Consider the following 17,238-nt stretch of genomic DNA (forward strand, 5'->3'; position numbering starts at 1 on the left):
CCCTCAGAACTCTGGCTCAGGGTTTGAGACACTGTCTGTTTTTATGCAACATCTGCAGAACAGCAGACACCCTGCTGGGTGCACGGGCAGGTACTGTGTGCAGACAACCTCCTAGTCCTTCCTGAGAAGCTCTTCCTTAAAATCCCCACACTTAAGGAGTAAATAATGTGCCTTTTGTTTTCCTTTCATAGGTAATTAGAAAAGGGATTCAGAGGATTTGGTGCCTTTTCCTTTCCCCATTGTCTCTTTATTAATCTGTTTTCTTGTTATTTTATTTACTTCTTTTCTGAAAATATGTGTGTTCTTTGCTTAGGTCATTTACCCCTGAGTTTTTCAAGCTGTCTTGTTACTTGCTGGATAATTTTTCCTCAGACCTTTTGGAAGTTCTTCAGTTGCTTTGTACCTCAGCCCCACCACTAAATCTCAACCTGAACCTGACATTTCCCTTTCTGATGTCTGTGCTGTTCTGCTTTTCCTTGCTTTGACAGGGTCTAAAAAGGCTGTGACTATGAAGTAATGATAAATCATGCTGCTAATTTAAATGACCTTAGCCCTTCTTCTTATTTTCCTTTTGCCTCACTTTCTTATCTATGGAAGGAGGAGATGTATTAGTTTTGCTGTTGTACATAAATTACCACAAGTTTTGTGGCTTAACACACATTTATTATCTCACAGTTTCTGTAGGGCAGAAGTCTGGGCATGGCTTTACTGGGTCCTCTGGGTTAGTTGGGGCTGCAGTCTCATCTGACCACTCGACAAGGGAAATGGTCATTCTCAAACCCTCCTGGTTGTTGGCAGGACATATTTCCTTCCAGTTTGTTGGACTAGGGGACTCTGTTTCTAACTGGCACTTGGCCAGTGGCACCATTAGTTCCTTTCCACATGGCCTCCCCAACAGGACTGCTTGCTTTATCAAAGCCAGCGAGAGTCTCCTAGCAAGACTTTGACAAAATTACTGAAGTGATACTCCCTCACCTTTGCCATACTCTGTGGGGAGCAAGAAAGTCGTAAGCACCCCCCCACCCCCCGCCAACACACACACACACACACACACACACACACCCACAAGGGGAGGGCATTCCACAAAGGCATGAACAACAGGAGGTGGAGATAATTTGGGGCCATCCTAGAGTTCACTCTGAGAAGAATACTTATGACTTTGAGCTCCTTTTAAAAAGTCTATGAAGGCTATATTCAGATGGCTATCATGCCTTATTGTAGGCCTTTATAGATTATGACTAACAGCAAAACAATAATGTTTCTCTTTGTCTTTCTCCATGTCCTATGAACTAGGTTTTACTTCTAAAAATGAGTTGTTTCCTTTTCTGCAACTAGAAATCTCATCACCCTCTCTGGATGCAAAAGTCAGCAGGAAAAGACTGCTGTTGTTGATCTTGGTTTTCACTGGACTGATTCAGTCCCCGTGAGCAGCTGAGAAAGGAAAGGCCTTTGCCAATGCTTGCTAGGTCTATATTAGAAATCACTCCTCCCTATAGGAGCTGGGTCTGGGACAGGTGTGATAATAATCAGGAGCAAGATGCCAGGTTTATTTATAGCTGAGGCATTTAATTAGGTACAATTTATTACTTTTAGAAAGTGCCTGAAAACTTCATATCTGTCCAGTCCTTGATTCCAGCTCCTTAAACAGATTGAGAGGTGACAGGAAAGGTAACAGCACCTTTGGTTTGATTCATGTTTGACTCATGTTGGTAAGTTGTTCACACAATTAAGACTGAGGGATAATTCGTGAACACACACACACACACACAGTGATATTTATGTATTCATTTGAATACAAAAGTCCTTTGCTTCGAGGGAGAACGATCTTTGTTGTATAATATATATATATATATATATATATATATATATATATATATATTTATGACTAATGTATCTGATTTTAGAATCTCTTTAAAATAGTAGTGTATACAAATTTGAGCTGGGGAACGAGGAAAATCAGATCCTTCAGTGTTTTCTTGGGGGGTGAAGGCACAAGGAGAGGAGAGTGGAGAAAGGTGGGTACGATGAAGAGGAAGCTTGGTCCCTGAATCCTGAGTCCCCAAGAAAGGCTCCAGGTTCAGCAGCTCCATCAGGACTCGAATTCCCCCTAGGGGAGAGAGAGGTGCTGCCTGGGGCGGAGCCACTTGGCGAGGGTGGGTGGGGGGGTGTTAATCAAGCTGAAAGACTACACACCTCGGAGGGGCGCTAGGACCCAGGCACCCTCCGGCCTCGGACGTGCCTCGGGAGTAAAGGCTAAAAGAGGCTCAGGCTCGCGGCCAGAGTCCGTAAGATCTACGGACCCTTCACGTGGTCGCCAGGCCTGGGGTGCGGGGTGTGGGTGCGGCAGCCCTGTGCCCTCTGTTCTGGGTGCCCAGAAGCCGCCTACTGCCGGCATGGACCATCATCGCTGCTGGCCAAGCACCCGCCAGGTGAGCGCCCAGTACAGGGTCTGCGTGTCCAAGGGCCGCCCTATTCCATCTGGGCACCTGGGCTCGCGGGGCGAGCTGGGCGGAGCACTCAGGGGTCACAGGCACAAACCCAGAGCTGTCCCTGGACCCTCTTTCAGGAACCCCCGCTGTTCGGAAGGGGTTCTTTCTTTTCTTTTTTCCACTAGTCTCCGGGTATCGTGGTGCCCAACTCCGTTCTTCCTTTCCAGGAGGGAAGCACCTCGAGTGTCTGGTGTAAACATCAGGCTTAAAATTACGAATAAAACAATCGCCCTTTGCTTCTGGATGGCGCTGCACGGCGGCAGCGGTGCTTTCCCGGGCCATTAGCCCAACTCTTGCGAGGTCGGGCCAGCTCCACTGGCTCCTGTTGCGCTCGAGTTCCCACGCTCTCTGCGCGGTGGTGCCCTGCTTTCCAATTTGTGCTTCCAGTCGCTGCTGCGTGGCTGCCTCCCTTCTCGGGAAGCGAACCACTGTGAGCCCCAGACCTGAACGAGGAGGGGGTGTTCTGGCTCGCGAAGACTCAGTGCCCTCACTTAAGCGCTCTCTGGGGACTTGGTGTTGGAGGGACCCGCTTTCACCCGCACGCAGCTTCTGGGACAGCATTTGCTGGGCAGACAGACCTAGCGTGCGGTTCAAACTACCCGCCTCACGTGGGGGAGATGGAACATGGGTGCAAAGAAGGGTCTCATGCTGTGGGTCGCAGAATGGTGCCAAGGAGAACGGTCTGCGGAGCAGGAAGGGGCGCTTCGTCCAAGGGGGAAGTTGCACAGGCGACTGACACTCTGAACTTGGGGGGCACTCTCCTGTGCGGCAGTGTCAACTGAAGTGCCCTTGGTTACCAGGATCAAGTAGGTGTGATCCCTGCTTTGTTGCGGGAGGTGAGGCTTGCACCAGCCTTTTCAAAAGCTTGGCCAGGGGTCCTTGGCCTTCAGTAGGCTTCTCTGTATACCCTCGAGACTATCTATGCCCATCGATTCCGCTTCTAGTTCAATCTGACAGCAGTTCACCGGCTCCAGTTGCTGTGGGCGATCTGCAAGACCACAGTAGTACAGCAGTGGGTATCTGCCCCTGCAGCCCTAGCAGGCCGCTACCAGGTCAGGGCGCTGGGGGGCGTGCCTGCTCTGACAGTAACAGGCTGGTGTAGGAACCTGAGGTTAAACACGTAATGCTGATCTAGGAGAGAGACCTTCTCTAAACCGTGTGTTGGGAGACAGTCAAGAAAAACGTTTAAACAGGGCCCGCGGGGTAAAGGTGAGGGGCAGAGAATTCTTCCTCTAGGATTTTATAATCTGAAGGCTGGCGCTGCAAGTTCTGCTTGACTGCCCGTACAACCTTGAATGAGCTATTTTTAACTTAGGTTTTCCAAGAAGCAAAAACGGGAGGACAGTAATTTGCCAGCATTGGGAAGCCAGTTCTAGTCCTAATTACACCACTGACCAGCTGTGAAACTTTGGGCAAGCCACAACCTGTCTGGGCCTCAGCTGCCACAAGAGGTTCAGAAAGAACCATTAATTCTGGCGTCCATTGTGGCAGTAATTTGCCAAGCTTAGAAAGTCTACGAATGCTCACTAGTTCTTTGTAGTCCAGATTGTACTGGTTCCACAGAGCATCCATGGACCTGAAAGATACTGGAGCAGAACTGTGGGTGAATTGAATTTTAATTCCAATCTGTTTATAGAGCTACCCAAATCTTTCAGGCTTAATGTCTATGGAAATAAGCCTGGCTGGTTTAGTTAATATTTAGAATGCACTGCAAAGGATCTCAGACAGAAAGTCTGGTTTAAGTTAGAGTGTGATTTCATAAAAGGTCTTTTTTTGTGCATGTGAAAGACCCTTTCCATAGCCATACTGTTGCAGAAATGAGTAGTGGCGAAGCCCCAAACTGATCCTCAGTAGAAGAGGGCTGAGTTGCTGCAAATATCATGGAGGCACCTGGGAATGACTCTGTTAATATTAACTTCTCAGAAAAGCACCTTATCAGTTTAGTAAAATAATAATAAAATTATCTTTAGAATCTACATTACATATAGGAAAGAGTTTATTGAGGTAGGCACTCCTTTAAAAAGCATTGTCTTTTTATTTCAGGAAGGGAAATAAGCAGGATGATTTATTATGTTTTCTTACTAGATCATTTGTTAAGAGATTTTTATAAAAAGCAGAAGTAAATACAACACCAACTACAAAAAAACCTTGTTCCTTCAGGTCTCAAGAGATGAATATCATCATCATTATCATAATGGTGATTATCTATTAAGCACTATGTACCAAGGATCTTTCTACCCACTTTTTTTTTTTTTGTAATAGTCTCTTGTAATCTTATTAGCACCTTCAGAAGGAAGTGCTATTATTTTTTCAGCTTTAAAGGTGAGGGAAGTGAAGTTTCTTGCCTGAGATTACACAGCTGGTAGGTGGTAGAGCTGGACAAGCTACTTGGGTTTATTTACAATGATCCAAGCATTATGCAATTGGGAGGAGGAGGGGTGGCTAAAAAGTGCCTACTAAGCCTCAGTGTATGGAGGTTAATAAGTCTTTCATTAGTGCTGATTTTCTTTTGCTTTTATAATTTATCCTTTCTTGATTTTATCAATATGACTTAGTTATCTTTCATGTGAGCAAAGAGATTGACCTCTTTCTTTTTAACACTATTGATTTGAGTGCAGATGGATGAAACATTATTTATTTAACCAATTCCCCATGAATGAGCTTTTGTAATATTTCTAAATTTTCACAATCACATAATATAGTGCTAGCATAGTGAATCTTCTTATTTATATGTTTTAAGTACACCTGTTCAGATATCTGTTCCTGGTGGATCAATTCTTTAGGGTGGAATTGCTATGTGAATACTCTTTGATATATACTTTTTAATAGATACTGCCAACTTGCCTGCACAAAAAGAAATGTAATTTCTGGTTTATGCTACAGTTCTTCCAGTAACATGTTTTGGACTTTTGGTAAATCAATGAATCTGAATGGATCAAGGGGTGGTAGGACTTGTTGGTTGCCAATGTCTTTTGTGGAAATATGTACGACTAGAGGTTGAACAAATGAAAATTTTAGTATTTGATTTCTTTTAAACCTAAATAGAAATTTAATGTGCTTTCACCTAATGGCACATGAACTTCTGAAATGTCCGTTTTTGGTACCCTGGTATTTCTGAGGTAGATTTGTGTGTGAGATGATGCTAGGCTAGGCTGCAGTTAAAAATTAACCCTGAAACCTCCATGGCTTAAAAAATATGTTTATTTTTCATTCACATTATATGTGCAAAGTAGGTTAGCAGAATTCCCAGCTCCGCACAATTACGCAGGGAGCCAGACTGACAGCACTCTGCCATCTTGTAACTGCACTATCTAGACCATCTGTGATCCCAGGGCAGAGACTGGAAATTAATGCTTCCTCTGAACTGCCTCAGTCCGGAAATGAAGCATATTTATTTTATTTACAGTTCTCTGGTCACAGCCAGTTACACGGGTCTCATTCCGATGCATGGAAACTGGGAAATGTTTCCTGTGTCTAGAAAGAGGAAATGGTATGGTGAACACATAGGACTGTGTATGAGGCTGCTAGGGCTGCCATGACAAAGCACCACAAACTGGGTGGCTCATTCAACAGAAATTTATTTCCTCACAGTTCTAGAGGCTGGAAGTCCATGATCAAGTTGTTGGAAAGGTTGATTTTTTTTCAGAACCTCTCTGCTTGGCTTGTAGGTGGCCATTGTAGGGGAGGAAAAATAATTTTCCTTCAACTCTTCTTGGTGTCAATTTAAGACCACCCAAATCTGTAGAGGATACTAATAAGCATTTATTTGAGCCAAACTGATCAAGTATGCTAGAGGGCAAGATCTCAAGTACTCCAGAAGATAACAGTTTGCAGTTTCTTTTATGCATTTGAAAATAAGGAAAGTAAGGAAGATTGCATGGAGGTGCAAGGAAGCAAGGTAAGAATTAGATTATAGGATCTAATTAATTAACAAGATGATGGGCTTTCGTGAGAGTGGTTATAGCTTATTTCTAAGGTGTGTTAGCCTAGATGCATAGAAACATTAGATGGGGCTTGCTTAAAGCAAAGATAAACCTTTTACTAAAATGTCATATGCCTAGGGTATGACATCCCTCCATAACTTGTCCAGTTAGGAATTTATGATGAGATCACTCTTTGAAGTTACTTTCCATAGAATATCTCTCTCTGTCTCTCTCTGTCTCTAGTCCACACCAGCAATGTTTCTTCTTCTGTAGTCTGGGTTATTGTCATAATTAAATGAGATAAGGTGGGTAAAGTGCTTGGTATACACTATGGAGTCAAAACTGGTGGCTGTTATTATTCACAACTTGAGAAGCTCATTGAGCCTTTCAGGCCCAATGTGATTGCCCCATGTCCCAGGGGCACAGACCACCCAGGGGCTCTGCTATTTGAGCTGCCAGGGCTTCCAGTGCATGCCTGGGAGGCATGTGTACATTGTATGACAGTAATTGCATGACCATTTTTAAACTCCAACAGCTTACACAAATTAAAGTCATAGGCTCACAATTAGACTTGAGAGCAGAAAAGAAATACAGGGACTGTCCCCTAAAATAGCCCTCTATATTATCATCCTCACTTCAGTTGAGGCAGCTAGGGTTGGCAGTTAAAATTATTTTTAAATGATTTTTTACAAAGCAGCACTTCAGTTTTTTCTGAGATGTACCCTTTCCCATTGTAATGACCCTGGAATCAGGGTGTGTTTTGCAGTCAATGGCCTGGAACCTTTCCCATTAACCTGCCTGGGAAGACGACCTTGCTCTGTACCTGGGGTGGATTATCTGTCTTGATTATTGTGAAACTCTATATTCCTGGGACTGCACCTGGACTGGGTGAGCTTGGAGTTGTCATGTGGCCTTGGGTTTGCAGAACTGGAGCAATATAGAAGTCAGTAAGAAACCAAGGCAGTGGTGTCGCTGGGGCAGATGGAGTCCCCAGCAGCTCTGCATCCCTCATGTGGTGGAGAGAAGCAGAGCTCTGCATCGTGGGGAGTTGCTGGGCCTTCTGTGAGACAGCAGATACTCTGCATACTTTGTTTCCTGTCCTGTTTCCTACTGCAAAGCTGAGTAAAGTGCTGGATTAAAGACAAGTGTGTCTTGCGACTTGGTTACCAGTCTTAGTCTGTGACCACTACTGCTGGTGGGGCAGCATCTTATAAACTGCTCTTGGCCAGGCGGTGGTTGTGATGTACTTGTCATTGCCTGTGAATGCATCGACTCAGTTTTAGCTCTTAACGTTTTCAACAAATCTGGTATTTCAATTGAGGTAGGTGCATTGTCGCTAGTACATGTGTTGAGTTTAATTGCTGATTAAGATGACTTCAAAAGGTTACGCTGTGATTTGGCATTGAAACAAAACATTGTTTACATGGTTACACAGAGTCAAGGAAATAGACCATGAGGTATAAGAATTTGATATTGATAAAGCAAATATTTGTCATTGGAGGAATGATGCAATTTCAGTCTTGTTTTGTCTTCTTGCAAAGTAGCAGCCAAGTGCTGTTAAAGAAAAGGTGCCCACCAGTACATAAAACTAAACTCAAGTTTTGTTATTTAGATATGTGCAAAAGGATTACCTATCACATGTCCAATATCTAAATTGAAGGCAGGAGAAATTATCTAATTCTTCAGTACATATGTAAAAAAGAAAAGTCAAAGCTGTGAGAGGCTAATGGGACCAATTCTTGTATCTTATAGGCTGTCATTAGGCCATTATATCACAGTTTAATGGGCAAAAATTTTTTTCTTAGTGGTACATAAAGTGATGGTGTTTTATATAATCAATGGTGTCTTAGATTTGATGCTATTTGTCAGAAGTTGTGAAGAGGAACTGGAAACTACGTCTCCTGTCTCTCAAGCAGTCTGCTTTCCCCTGCCTGCACTAAGGTACACATCCTCTGACCCAGATGTTGTCTGGCCCCAGCTAGCAGATTGGTGGCATAGGTTGCTTGCTTGACCTCAAGACAACATGCCTCCTTAGAAGCGAGGAGCCTAGGATACAAAATTGAAGGAGGCCCTCAAGTACTGGGTCAGCATTTGAGAGTGAGTGGCCTCCTTACCTTTTGTGGCCTAGCTGTCTTGCTTGCCTTACCCTAGTTTCTTACCCTAGTTGATCCTTGAGTTTCCAAAATTTTCCCTAGATGACTAAGAAAATTCAACTGACATACAAATGGGTGAAAAAAAAATTTATCTAACACATATGGCCAACTAATATCTTTCACTGTAAATATTACTCCTGAGTGAGATCTAGGAATAGCATTACTCAGAAAGTGGTTGAGACTTTGCTAAGGAAGTGACCTGATAAATAAGTGTATTAACACTGCATGTGTTTGTTACCTTGTACGTATGTACATTAGCCATAGCTGATTAAATAATAGGAAACAAGTGATTTCCCTAAGTTTTTAGAATATGTCTTCTGGTTCCATTTAGTATTTTTTAAAAGAAAATTCAAGACCATCTTCCTTGCTATGGAAATGGAATATAAAGAGGAAATTTTAAATTCTTCAGGTAGCTTCCATCAAATTTCCTCTGTTTTGGAAACTGCACAAAGGAGCCTCTTAGTAACAGAAGAGAGTGCTTTAGAAGGATAAGGAGTTCAAGATCCTATCCTGGCTGATGATGGAATCTTATTAGCAAGATGAATATAAATAATATTGACAAAGGGTTTATTATGAGCATCTTTGTCAGACCCTCCAACAGCATTTATGCCTGAAGAACATTATTTTGCAATAAACAGTTTCAGGTCTCAAAGAGGAAGAACTGAGTTTTATCCCAGATGCGCACTTTCAGAGGGACAGTGACACTGAAGTATTTTCACCATCTGTTCTTTATTGAGCAGCCTTTTATGCAGCATGCACCGGAGTTCTCAACAAGGTGTCACTCGTGTTGTGGGAATAAATTCTGTCTGAAAGGCCATAGCTCACCCAGATCCAGGGGCTGCAGGGACTGGAAAAGAGGAAAATAAGCAACAAGGTGAGAGAAGATAGTGAAAGAAGTAGAGGGGAGGGTTCCTTGGAGGAAGAGTCATTCATGTGTCCCAACCCTTTTGCATCACAGCATACAGAGGACAATGACGGTGTTGGCTGGGACAGTGGAGTCAGTGGACAAGGCTCTGTGCTCCAGGCCCTGCATGGGTGGTCCTAGGGCTGAGAGCATCGATATCTTGTCACACTGTAGCAGTTTGGGCAGCACATTGGCCAGGAAGCCCTGGTGGAAAGTGTGGCTCTTGGAGGAGGGAGGGAGGGGAACACTGAGTTACCTGTCTCTGTCTGCCTCAAACACCCAGATGGCCTCTTGCCTGGGCCCAGGTATAACTGACCTTCCTGTTTTTTCCCAGCCCCGCCTTTAAGGGCATATGTTCAATGCACAGGACTGGTCTCTGTCCTCTCAGGATATGGAGGTCAGTGAGAGCTGTGAGCAGTGGAGGGGGGTTGCAGGTGGCCACGGATGCTCACTTCTCCCCTCTGACTTATCTGTAGAAGGAGCAGGCTTCCATTATTCATGCAACAAGTAATGACTGAGTATCCAGTAGATGTCAGACAGAGTCTCTTCTCTTGGAGCTCACCTGCTAGTGTTGGGTGATGCTAAAGAATGAAAGAGAGAGAAAGAAAGTTAGATGGCGGTATGTGCCAGAAAGCAGATAAAGCAGGAAAGGACTCCCCAGGATGGGATTGGGAAATGGTGCTTTGTTAAGGGTGGTCAGAGAAGGCCTCAGTGGAAAAGTAACATTTGAGCTGAGGTCTGAAGGAAGTGGCGAGTGAGCCAGGTGGCTAGTTGGGAAGCACATTTCAAGCAGGAGGAATAACGGGTGTGTTCTGGACGAGTGTGTCCAAATGTTCAAGGTACAGCAAGGAGGCCAGGGCAGCATGGGAGCATGAGCAAGAGCAGGGCAGTAGGAGCCAAGGTCAGAGAGGTCATAGAGGGCCAGACCACAGAGGCCCTTGTGTCTGCTGTAAAGACTCTAAGCCAGATGGAATCTGACTACAGTTATAGGAGCATCACCCTGGCTGCTGTATTGAGAATAGCTTGAGACAAGCCAGGGTGAAGCAATGGTCAAAATAAAGGCTCACCTCCCCCTGGAAGCCTTCCCTTATAACCAGCCTTTGAGTGACCCTAAGATAGTTTGTTAGCTGAAGAATATTGCTCTAGATAAATGAACCGTAGTCTGTGGAAAGATGAAAACCAATGGAATCATGGGTTTCAGAAATTTATCTGATAAATGGGATGATAGAGTGAGAAGCCCATGATCCATAGTTTTGGGGCCAGTGCCAAGTGAGGCTCAACCAGAAGCTAAGAGAAAGCAATTCTTGCACTGATACCTGATCTAACACATAATTGGGGGGTGATGGAGGTGCTCCTGTGATCTTCCTTTCACTTGGCCCCAACAATGTCTGTCTGGCTTCAATGATTGCTTTTACAGGTCCAACAATTGTGTTCCCATTATCACTTTGGTGAGCTGGCTGTCTGATCTGTTGTCAAGGCCTTCTACAGAATTAAAACAACTGCTCGTTTCTAAATACGTATTCTAGAACCTCAGTTGGCTGAAGATTAAAATAGGCCCAAGAATCATGTGAATAGTAAGGAATGATGAGTTTATTATTTTCTTGTGCTCAGGCTGCCATAACAAAATATCACAGGCTGGGTGACTTAACCAACAGAGATTTATGTTCTCACAGTTTTGAAGGCTAGAAGTCCCAGATCAAGATGTCATCAGGGTTAGTTTCTTTGAGGCTTCTTTTCATGCCTTCCTTTCTGTGCAGTCATGAAGAGTTCTATGATGTCTCTTCCTCTTTTCGTGAGCTCACTAGTCCCATTGAATTAGAGCTCCACCCTTATAATCTCATTTAATCTTAATTACCTCCTTAAAGGCCCTATCTCCAAATATTATTACATTGGGGGTTAAGACTTTAACCTTTTAATTTTGAAGGGCACACTTCAGTCTATAACATCAGGCAAATGCTGCAAGTTTTTAAAAAATAAACTTCACTAAGGTATAATTTATACATAATAAAGGATATACCTGTGAAGTGTACAGTTTGATGAGTTTTGACAAAGCATGTCATTATATACTATGTTCAGGTAATCACTACCACAATCTAGATATAGAACAGTTCTGTCATTCTGTCCCAGTGCTCTTTCTCCCTACTGCAGACCTCAAGTAGCCACCGATCTTTTTATTCTGGTAGACTAGATTTGTCTTTTTTAGAGTTTCATATCAATGAAATCATTCATGTACACTTCCATGCCTGTCTTCTTTCACTTTGTGTAATGACTTTGAGAATCATCCATGTTGCTGTGTGTATTAGTAGTTTGTCACATTTTATCATTGAGTAGTATTCCATTTTATGAATGTATCATAATTCATTTATTTATTCACCTGGTAATGAACATTTACACTGTTTCCAATTTTGGGCTATTATTTTAAAAGCTGCTATGGATAAGCCTTGGGCATATGTTCTCATTTCTCTTGGGTGAAAGCCTAGAAGTGAAATTTCATGGTTGTCTGGTAAGTATTGTTTAATAAGACATTGTCAGACTGTTTTCCAAAAGTGGTTGTACCAATTTACATTCCCATCAGTAAGGCATGAGAGTTCCAGTTGCTCCACATCCTTGTTACCTTTCAGCATTGTTAGTCTTCTGCATTTAAGCCATTTTAATGGCTCTATAGTGATATCATCTCATGGTTTTATTTGCATTTTGCTGATAGCTAATGATGCTGAGGATTTTTTTCATGTGCTTACTAGCCATTTTAATGTCTTATATTGTGAAGTGTGTATTCCAAATGTTTTGTCCAATTTTTGAGTTATTTGTCTTCTGATTGTTTATTGTAAGAAATCTTTATATATTCTTGATACCAGTCTTTGAATATATATTTCTTCCAGTCTGTGACTTGCCTTTTTATTTTCTTAAAGTTATCTTTAAAAGATCAGACTATTACAATTTTGATTAATTCCAGTTTATCTTCTTTTATGGTCCATGCATTTTACAGTCTTTCTAAGAAATCTTTGCCTACCTTAAGTTTGTAAAGATTATCTCCTGTGTTTACTTCTAGAAATATTTCAGTTTTAGATTCTTTAGTTCTGTGATCATTTCAAATTAAGATTTGTCTATGGTGTAAGGTAAGGGTTGAGGGTTGTTTATTTTGTGTTTGCATATGGCTATCCAGTCATTCTAGCACTGATTGTTGAAAAAAAAATGTATATTTTCTCCATTGATTATCTTGGTACTTCCACTGCAAATTAATTTATCCTAAAAAATATTAGTTTATATATAGGCACTATTCCATTCCATTGGTTTATTTGTCTGTCTTTATGCCAGCACTATTCTGTCTCAGTTACTATAGCTTTATATTAGATTTAAAAATCAGTATTGTTTATCTTCCAATTTTGTTCTTTTTTAAAAAAAAAAATCATGTGACTAATTTAGATGCTTTGCATTTCTACACAAATTTTAGAATTACTTGGCCAATTTCTACAAAAATTAAGCCCTGCTATGGTTTTGGTTGGAATTGTATTGAGCCCATAGCTCAACTGAGGAAGATCGACATCACAGCAATATTGAGGGTTTTTTAAAATACAAATAGATTATATAACTATATCTTTCCAATTAAAAATTCTTAATTTCTCTTAGTAGCGTGAGAAATGCTCACAATAAAACACCAGGACACAGGACTTGAGCAGCAAAGCGAGGCATTTATTCACGAGTCTGCAGAGTCAGGCGCACTGCCAGCCAGGAGCATGTGTGCGGGAAGTAGACAAAGAAAACTGGTTTTATAATAATGTGATTAGCTCCCCCTCCTCTTTCCTTCTCCCCCGTTTCTGTGTTACTGGTTAATCCAGATTCACAATCTAACATGATTAACTAAGGGTAATCTTGTTATAGGTCTATCTCCAATTTACTTACAGAGTTGTCTAGCTATATCTTCCCATTTCTCTGTTTTTGGTGACAGCGTTCTTCCTCCTTTTGATCCCAGAGATATGTGTGAGGAGCTGCGGAATGTCATTTCCTCGCCCCTTTTCCATGGTTTATCTGTTAATTATCTCCTACTGGTTTGAGAGTCACTGGCTTGATTCTTTATTCATAACAGTAGTGTGTTGTAGCTTTCAGTAGGAGGTCCAGAAAGAAATTTTTATGCTTTTGAATATCACTGTAAATAGTATTTCAAATTTCAAATTTCAATTGTTTATTGTTAATATATACAATTAGTTTTTGTTTATTGAGCTATATCCTGTGAGTTTGCTAAATTCATTTATTCTATTAGCTGTTTTCATAGAGTCTTTAGGATTTCCTGTATTCACAATTATGTTTTCTGTGAATAAACAAAGTTCTACTTCTTTCTTTTCAGTTTGAGTATATTTTATTTTATTTTTTCTTCCTTTATTTTACTGGGTAGGGCCTCCAACATAGTTATGGTGATAGTGCACCTCTGTGCCTTGTTCCTGACCTTAGGGGAAAAGCATTCAAATCTTTCACTTTTAAGTTTGATGCTTGCTATAGATTTTTCATAGATGCTTTTTATCACATTGTAAAAGTTTATTCCCACAACTGATTGAGTTCTTGTCATGAATGTGTAACAGAACCCCTGGGCTGCTCCGATTTGAAACAGAACCCACAGGCTATTTAATTAGGGGCCCGATTGCCTCCCGCCAGAATTATAACTCTCAATACCAGAGTTTAGTGAAAAGAAAAATAATTGTTTATTTAATAGTTATGTAGATTTAGATTATTTGTGGATTTATATCGTTAAGTCTTATGTTCTTTAAAACACCGACAAACACATAGTTCTACCTCCCCCTACTAAACCAGGCTAGTTTTAGAAAAGTTAGAGATACTGTTTCCCTACTTCCTAGACACAGTTCAGCTTTACCGGTAGCTGCCAATCATTTCATTCTGATTGGAGAGGTCTCTCTGTGTTGTGGTGCCCTCCAGCTTTCAACCCAAAACCGCGTGGATTCTCAGCCTCCTTGTAAACTGCCTTCTCAAAGCCGCATGGTGTTTCCCTCTCAAAACAGCGTGGAGAACCTTCTCAAAACTGCATGGAGAACTTAGCTTCTTTAATCCTCATGGAGAACCTAGCTTCTCAAAACCGCATGGAGAGAGCCCCCTTCACCAAGCTGCATGGAGAGAGCCCTAGTAAAATGTCTGCAGCTGCTTTTTAAATCCCTGATTGCGTCCTCTGACACAGTGGGTGTGTTAACCAGTTCTGACCATTCACAGAACCTTACACAGGCTCTGTAAGGTCTTTCAGTACCATCCCATGGTCCAAGACCCTTCCCATCTTCTTGGGCCTTGGAAGTATTAAAGCCATTTGCGTAACAAAGACACTAGCCACTAGCCCAAGGCATGCAAAGGCATCTTAAAAGCTGCTTCCTTTTCCCCATCCCCCAGCCACAAGCTCTGGGGGGTTTTGGACACCCTCATTCTGTAACAAATGGGTAGCAAATTTGTCAAAAGTTTTTCTTACCTCTGTTGAAATGGTGTTGTTTTTTTGTTTGTTTTTTGTTTTTCCTTTATTCTGTTAAAGCGGTGAACTCTATTGATTGGGTTTTATTTTTTTTTAATTTTGGCAAATACAGAAAACATTAAATTCACCATCTCAACCATTTTAAAGTATGCAATTCAGTAGTATTAAGTATGTTTACAATGTTGTGCAACCACTGTTACTATCTAGTTCCAGAACATTTTATCACCAGAACAGGAAATCCCATGCCCATTAGGCAATCACTCCCTATTCTCCCCTTCCCTTGGCCCCTGGCAACAGCTAATCTGCTTTCTGTCTCTGGATTTGCTCATTCTGTATATTTTATATAAGTATTTAGAACCATTGTGTGTGTCATTTGTGTTTGTTGGACTTATTTCACTTAGAATAATGTTTTCAAGGTTCATCTACATTGTATCGTGTAACAATACTTTTTCATGGCTGAATAATATTCAGTCGTGTAGATATACTTCATTTTGTTTGTTCATTCATCTGTTAATGACCATTTGGGTTATTTCCACCTTTTGACTTGTAAATACTACTGTTTTGAGCATTCATGTAAAAGTTTTTGAATATCTGTTATCGTTTCTTTTGGGTATACACAGTCTGTTTGGAAAAAAGTCCAGCAATTCTTAATATGACAAAAATGGTTTGCAGGACATTGACGTAAACTGGCAGCCAAGGAGAGTGGACTGGAATATGCATACATGAACAATAACAAGTTCACTGTAACTAGTCAGTGGGGATGGTAGATGCCATTGAGCGAGCATGTGTACAGTATGGCTCTTGCATTCAAAATGACTGAGTAAAGCAACAAATCTGCATCAAATTTTGCATTAAGCTTGAATGTTCCTCTAAATATGGGAAATTTGCATTTTCAAATAGTTTTTGAGTGAGTTTTGGTACTTTGGGTATTTCTAGAAATATGCTTTTTATTTAAATTGTTAATTTATTGACATAAATTTATTTGTGTTATATTCCCTTCTAACCCTTTTAATACCCATAAGGTTCTGATGTCAGCAACCGATGTGTGCTACCTTTGTTTTATTGGCCAGTCTTGCTAGAGGCTTATCAATTTCTATTGACCTTTCAGAAAACCATGGAGTTTGTCTGTTGTTTAACTATTTCCTACTCATTAATTTCTGATTTCATATTATGTCCTTTCTTTTTAGTTTGAATTTAATTTGTTCTTTTTTTTTATTTTTAGATTTAAGTTAGATCACTGGATTTGGACCCTTTTATGTTTTAATAAAAACTTTTAAAGCTATAAAATTCTTTTTAAGTGCCACTTTACAAAGTCTGATTTCATTTTTATTCAGTTCACTTATTTTCTGATTTTCCTTGTGCTTCTTGACTGATGAGTTATTCAGAAGCATATTGTCTAATTTCCAAATATTTGTGGATTTTCCAGATATTTTTGTATTTGACTTCTATCTTAAATCCACTGTGGTCAAAGAATATTCTTTGTATAATATCAATCTTTTAAATGATTGAGACTTGTTTTATGAGTTAGGCTGTGGTATATCTTGGTGATGTTCCATGTACACCTGGAAAAAATGTGCATTGTAGAATTTTCAGTCAAGATGGTGGCACATCAAAATTGCAATTAAATTATAGGATAGCCATCACTCAGAACCATCAGAAATTGAGTGGAATGGAAGTCTGACAACTACGGAATTAGAGAAACCACATCATCCATATGGATGGGGGGGGGCAGAGACGCAGAACAGGCTGGTCCCACATCCATGTGTAGTGGATAAATATTCAGGAGGGATATCTCAGGAGTGAGACATCCCAGCCCCTCACCAGACCCCCCCAGCTGAGGGTTCCAATGGTAGGAAGATAAGGCCCAATAACTTCTGGCTGCAAAAAAACAGCGGGGATTGAGTTTGTGGAAGGAACTGCTGGAGTCACAAGCAGTTGCCCTTAAAGGACCCACACATGAACTTAGACTCACTTCCTCTGAGCTCCAGCATGGGAGTAGCAGTTTGAAAGGCACCATTGGCACACAGGGAGGAACTGAAGTTTCTGGTATCAAGGCAGAGCTGGGGGACAGAAAGGTGGGCAGAGACTATTGTCCCTTTTCAGAGCCCTCTCCCCACAGAGCCACAGAGTCAGCCAGTGGGTGCTGTATCTCTATCATCCTAGCTAACACTGTCTGCCCTGCCCTGAAGATGCCCTGAGACTCTGCCCCACCCAACTTATGGGCCCACTCAGACTGTTAACTGTGACTTTTCCATATAAATGGCTGGTCTTGGCTCATGCTTCACAACTTCCTAAATCCTATCAAACA

At 41.4% G+C, this 17,238-nt stretch overlaps 1 protein-coding gene across 1 annotated transcript in view; it reads left to right on the forward strand.

The window, feature by feature from the left end:
• Window positions 1–2,250: 2,250 nt before the first annotated feature.
• The window catches only part of PDE8B (phosphodiesterase 8B), a 249,015-nt gene continuing 234,027 nt past the window's right edge, over window positions 2,251–17,238 (forward strand). Inside the window, exon 1 of the mRNA XM_090276403.1 lies at window positions 2,251–2,429. Within this exon, the coding sequence (XP_090132529.1) occupies window positions 2,394–2,429 (36 nt within the window). The 5' untranslated portion in view covers window positions 2,251–2,393. The remainder of the gene's footprint in view (window positions 2,430–17,238) is intronic.

This window comes from Furipterus horrens, unplaced genomic scaffold, assembly GCF_987537825.1.
Source record: "Furipterus horrens unplaced genomic scaffold, mFurHor1.1.pri manual_scaffold_5, whole genome shotgun sequence".
Classification (NCBI taxonomy): Eukaryota; Metazoa; Chordata; class Mammalia; order Chiroptera; family Furipteridae; genus Furipterus; species Furipterus horrens.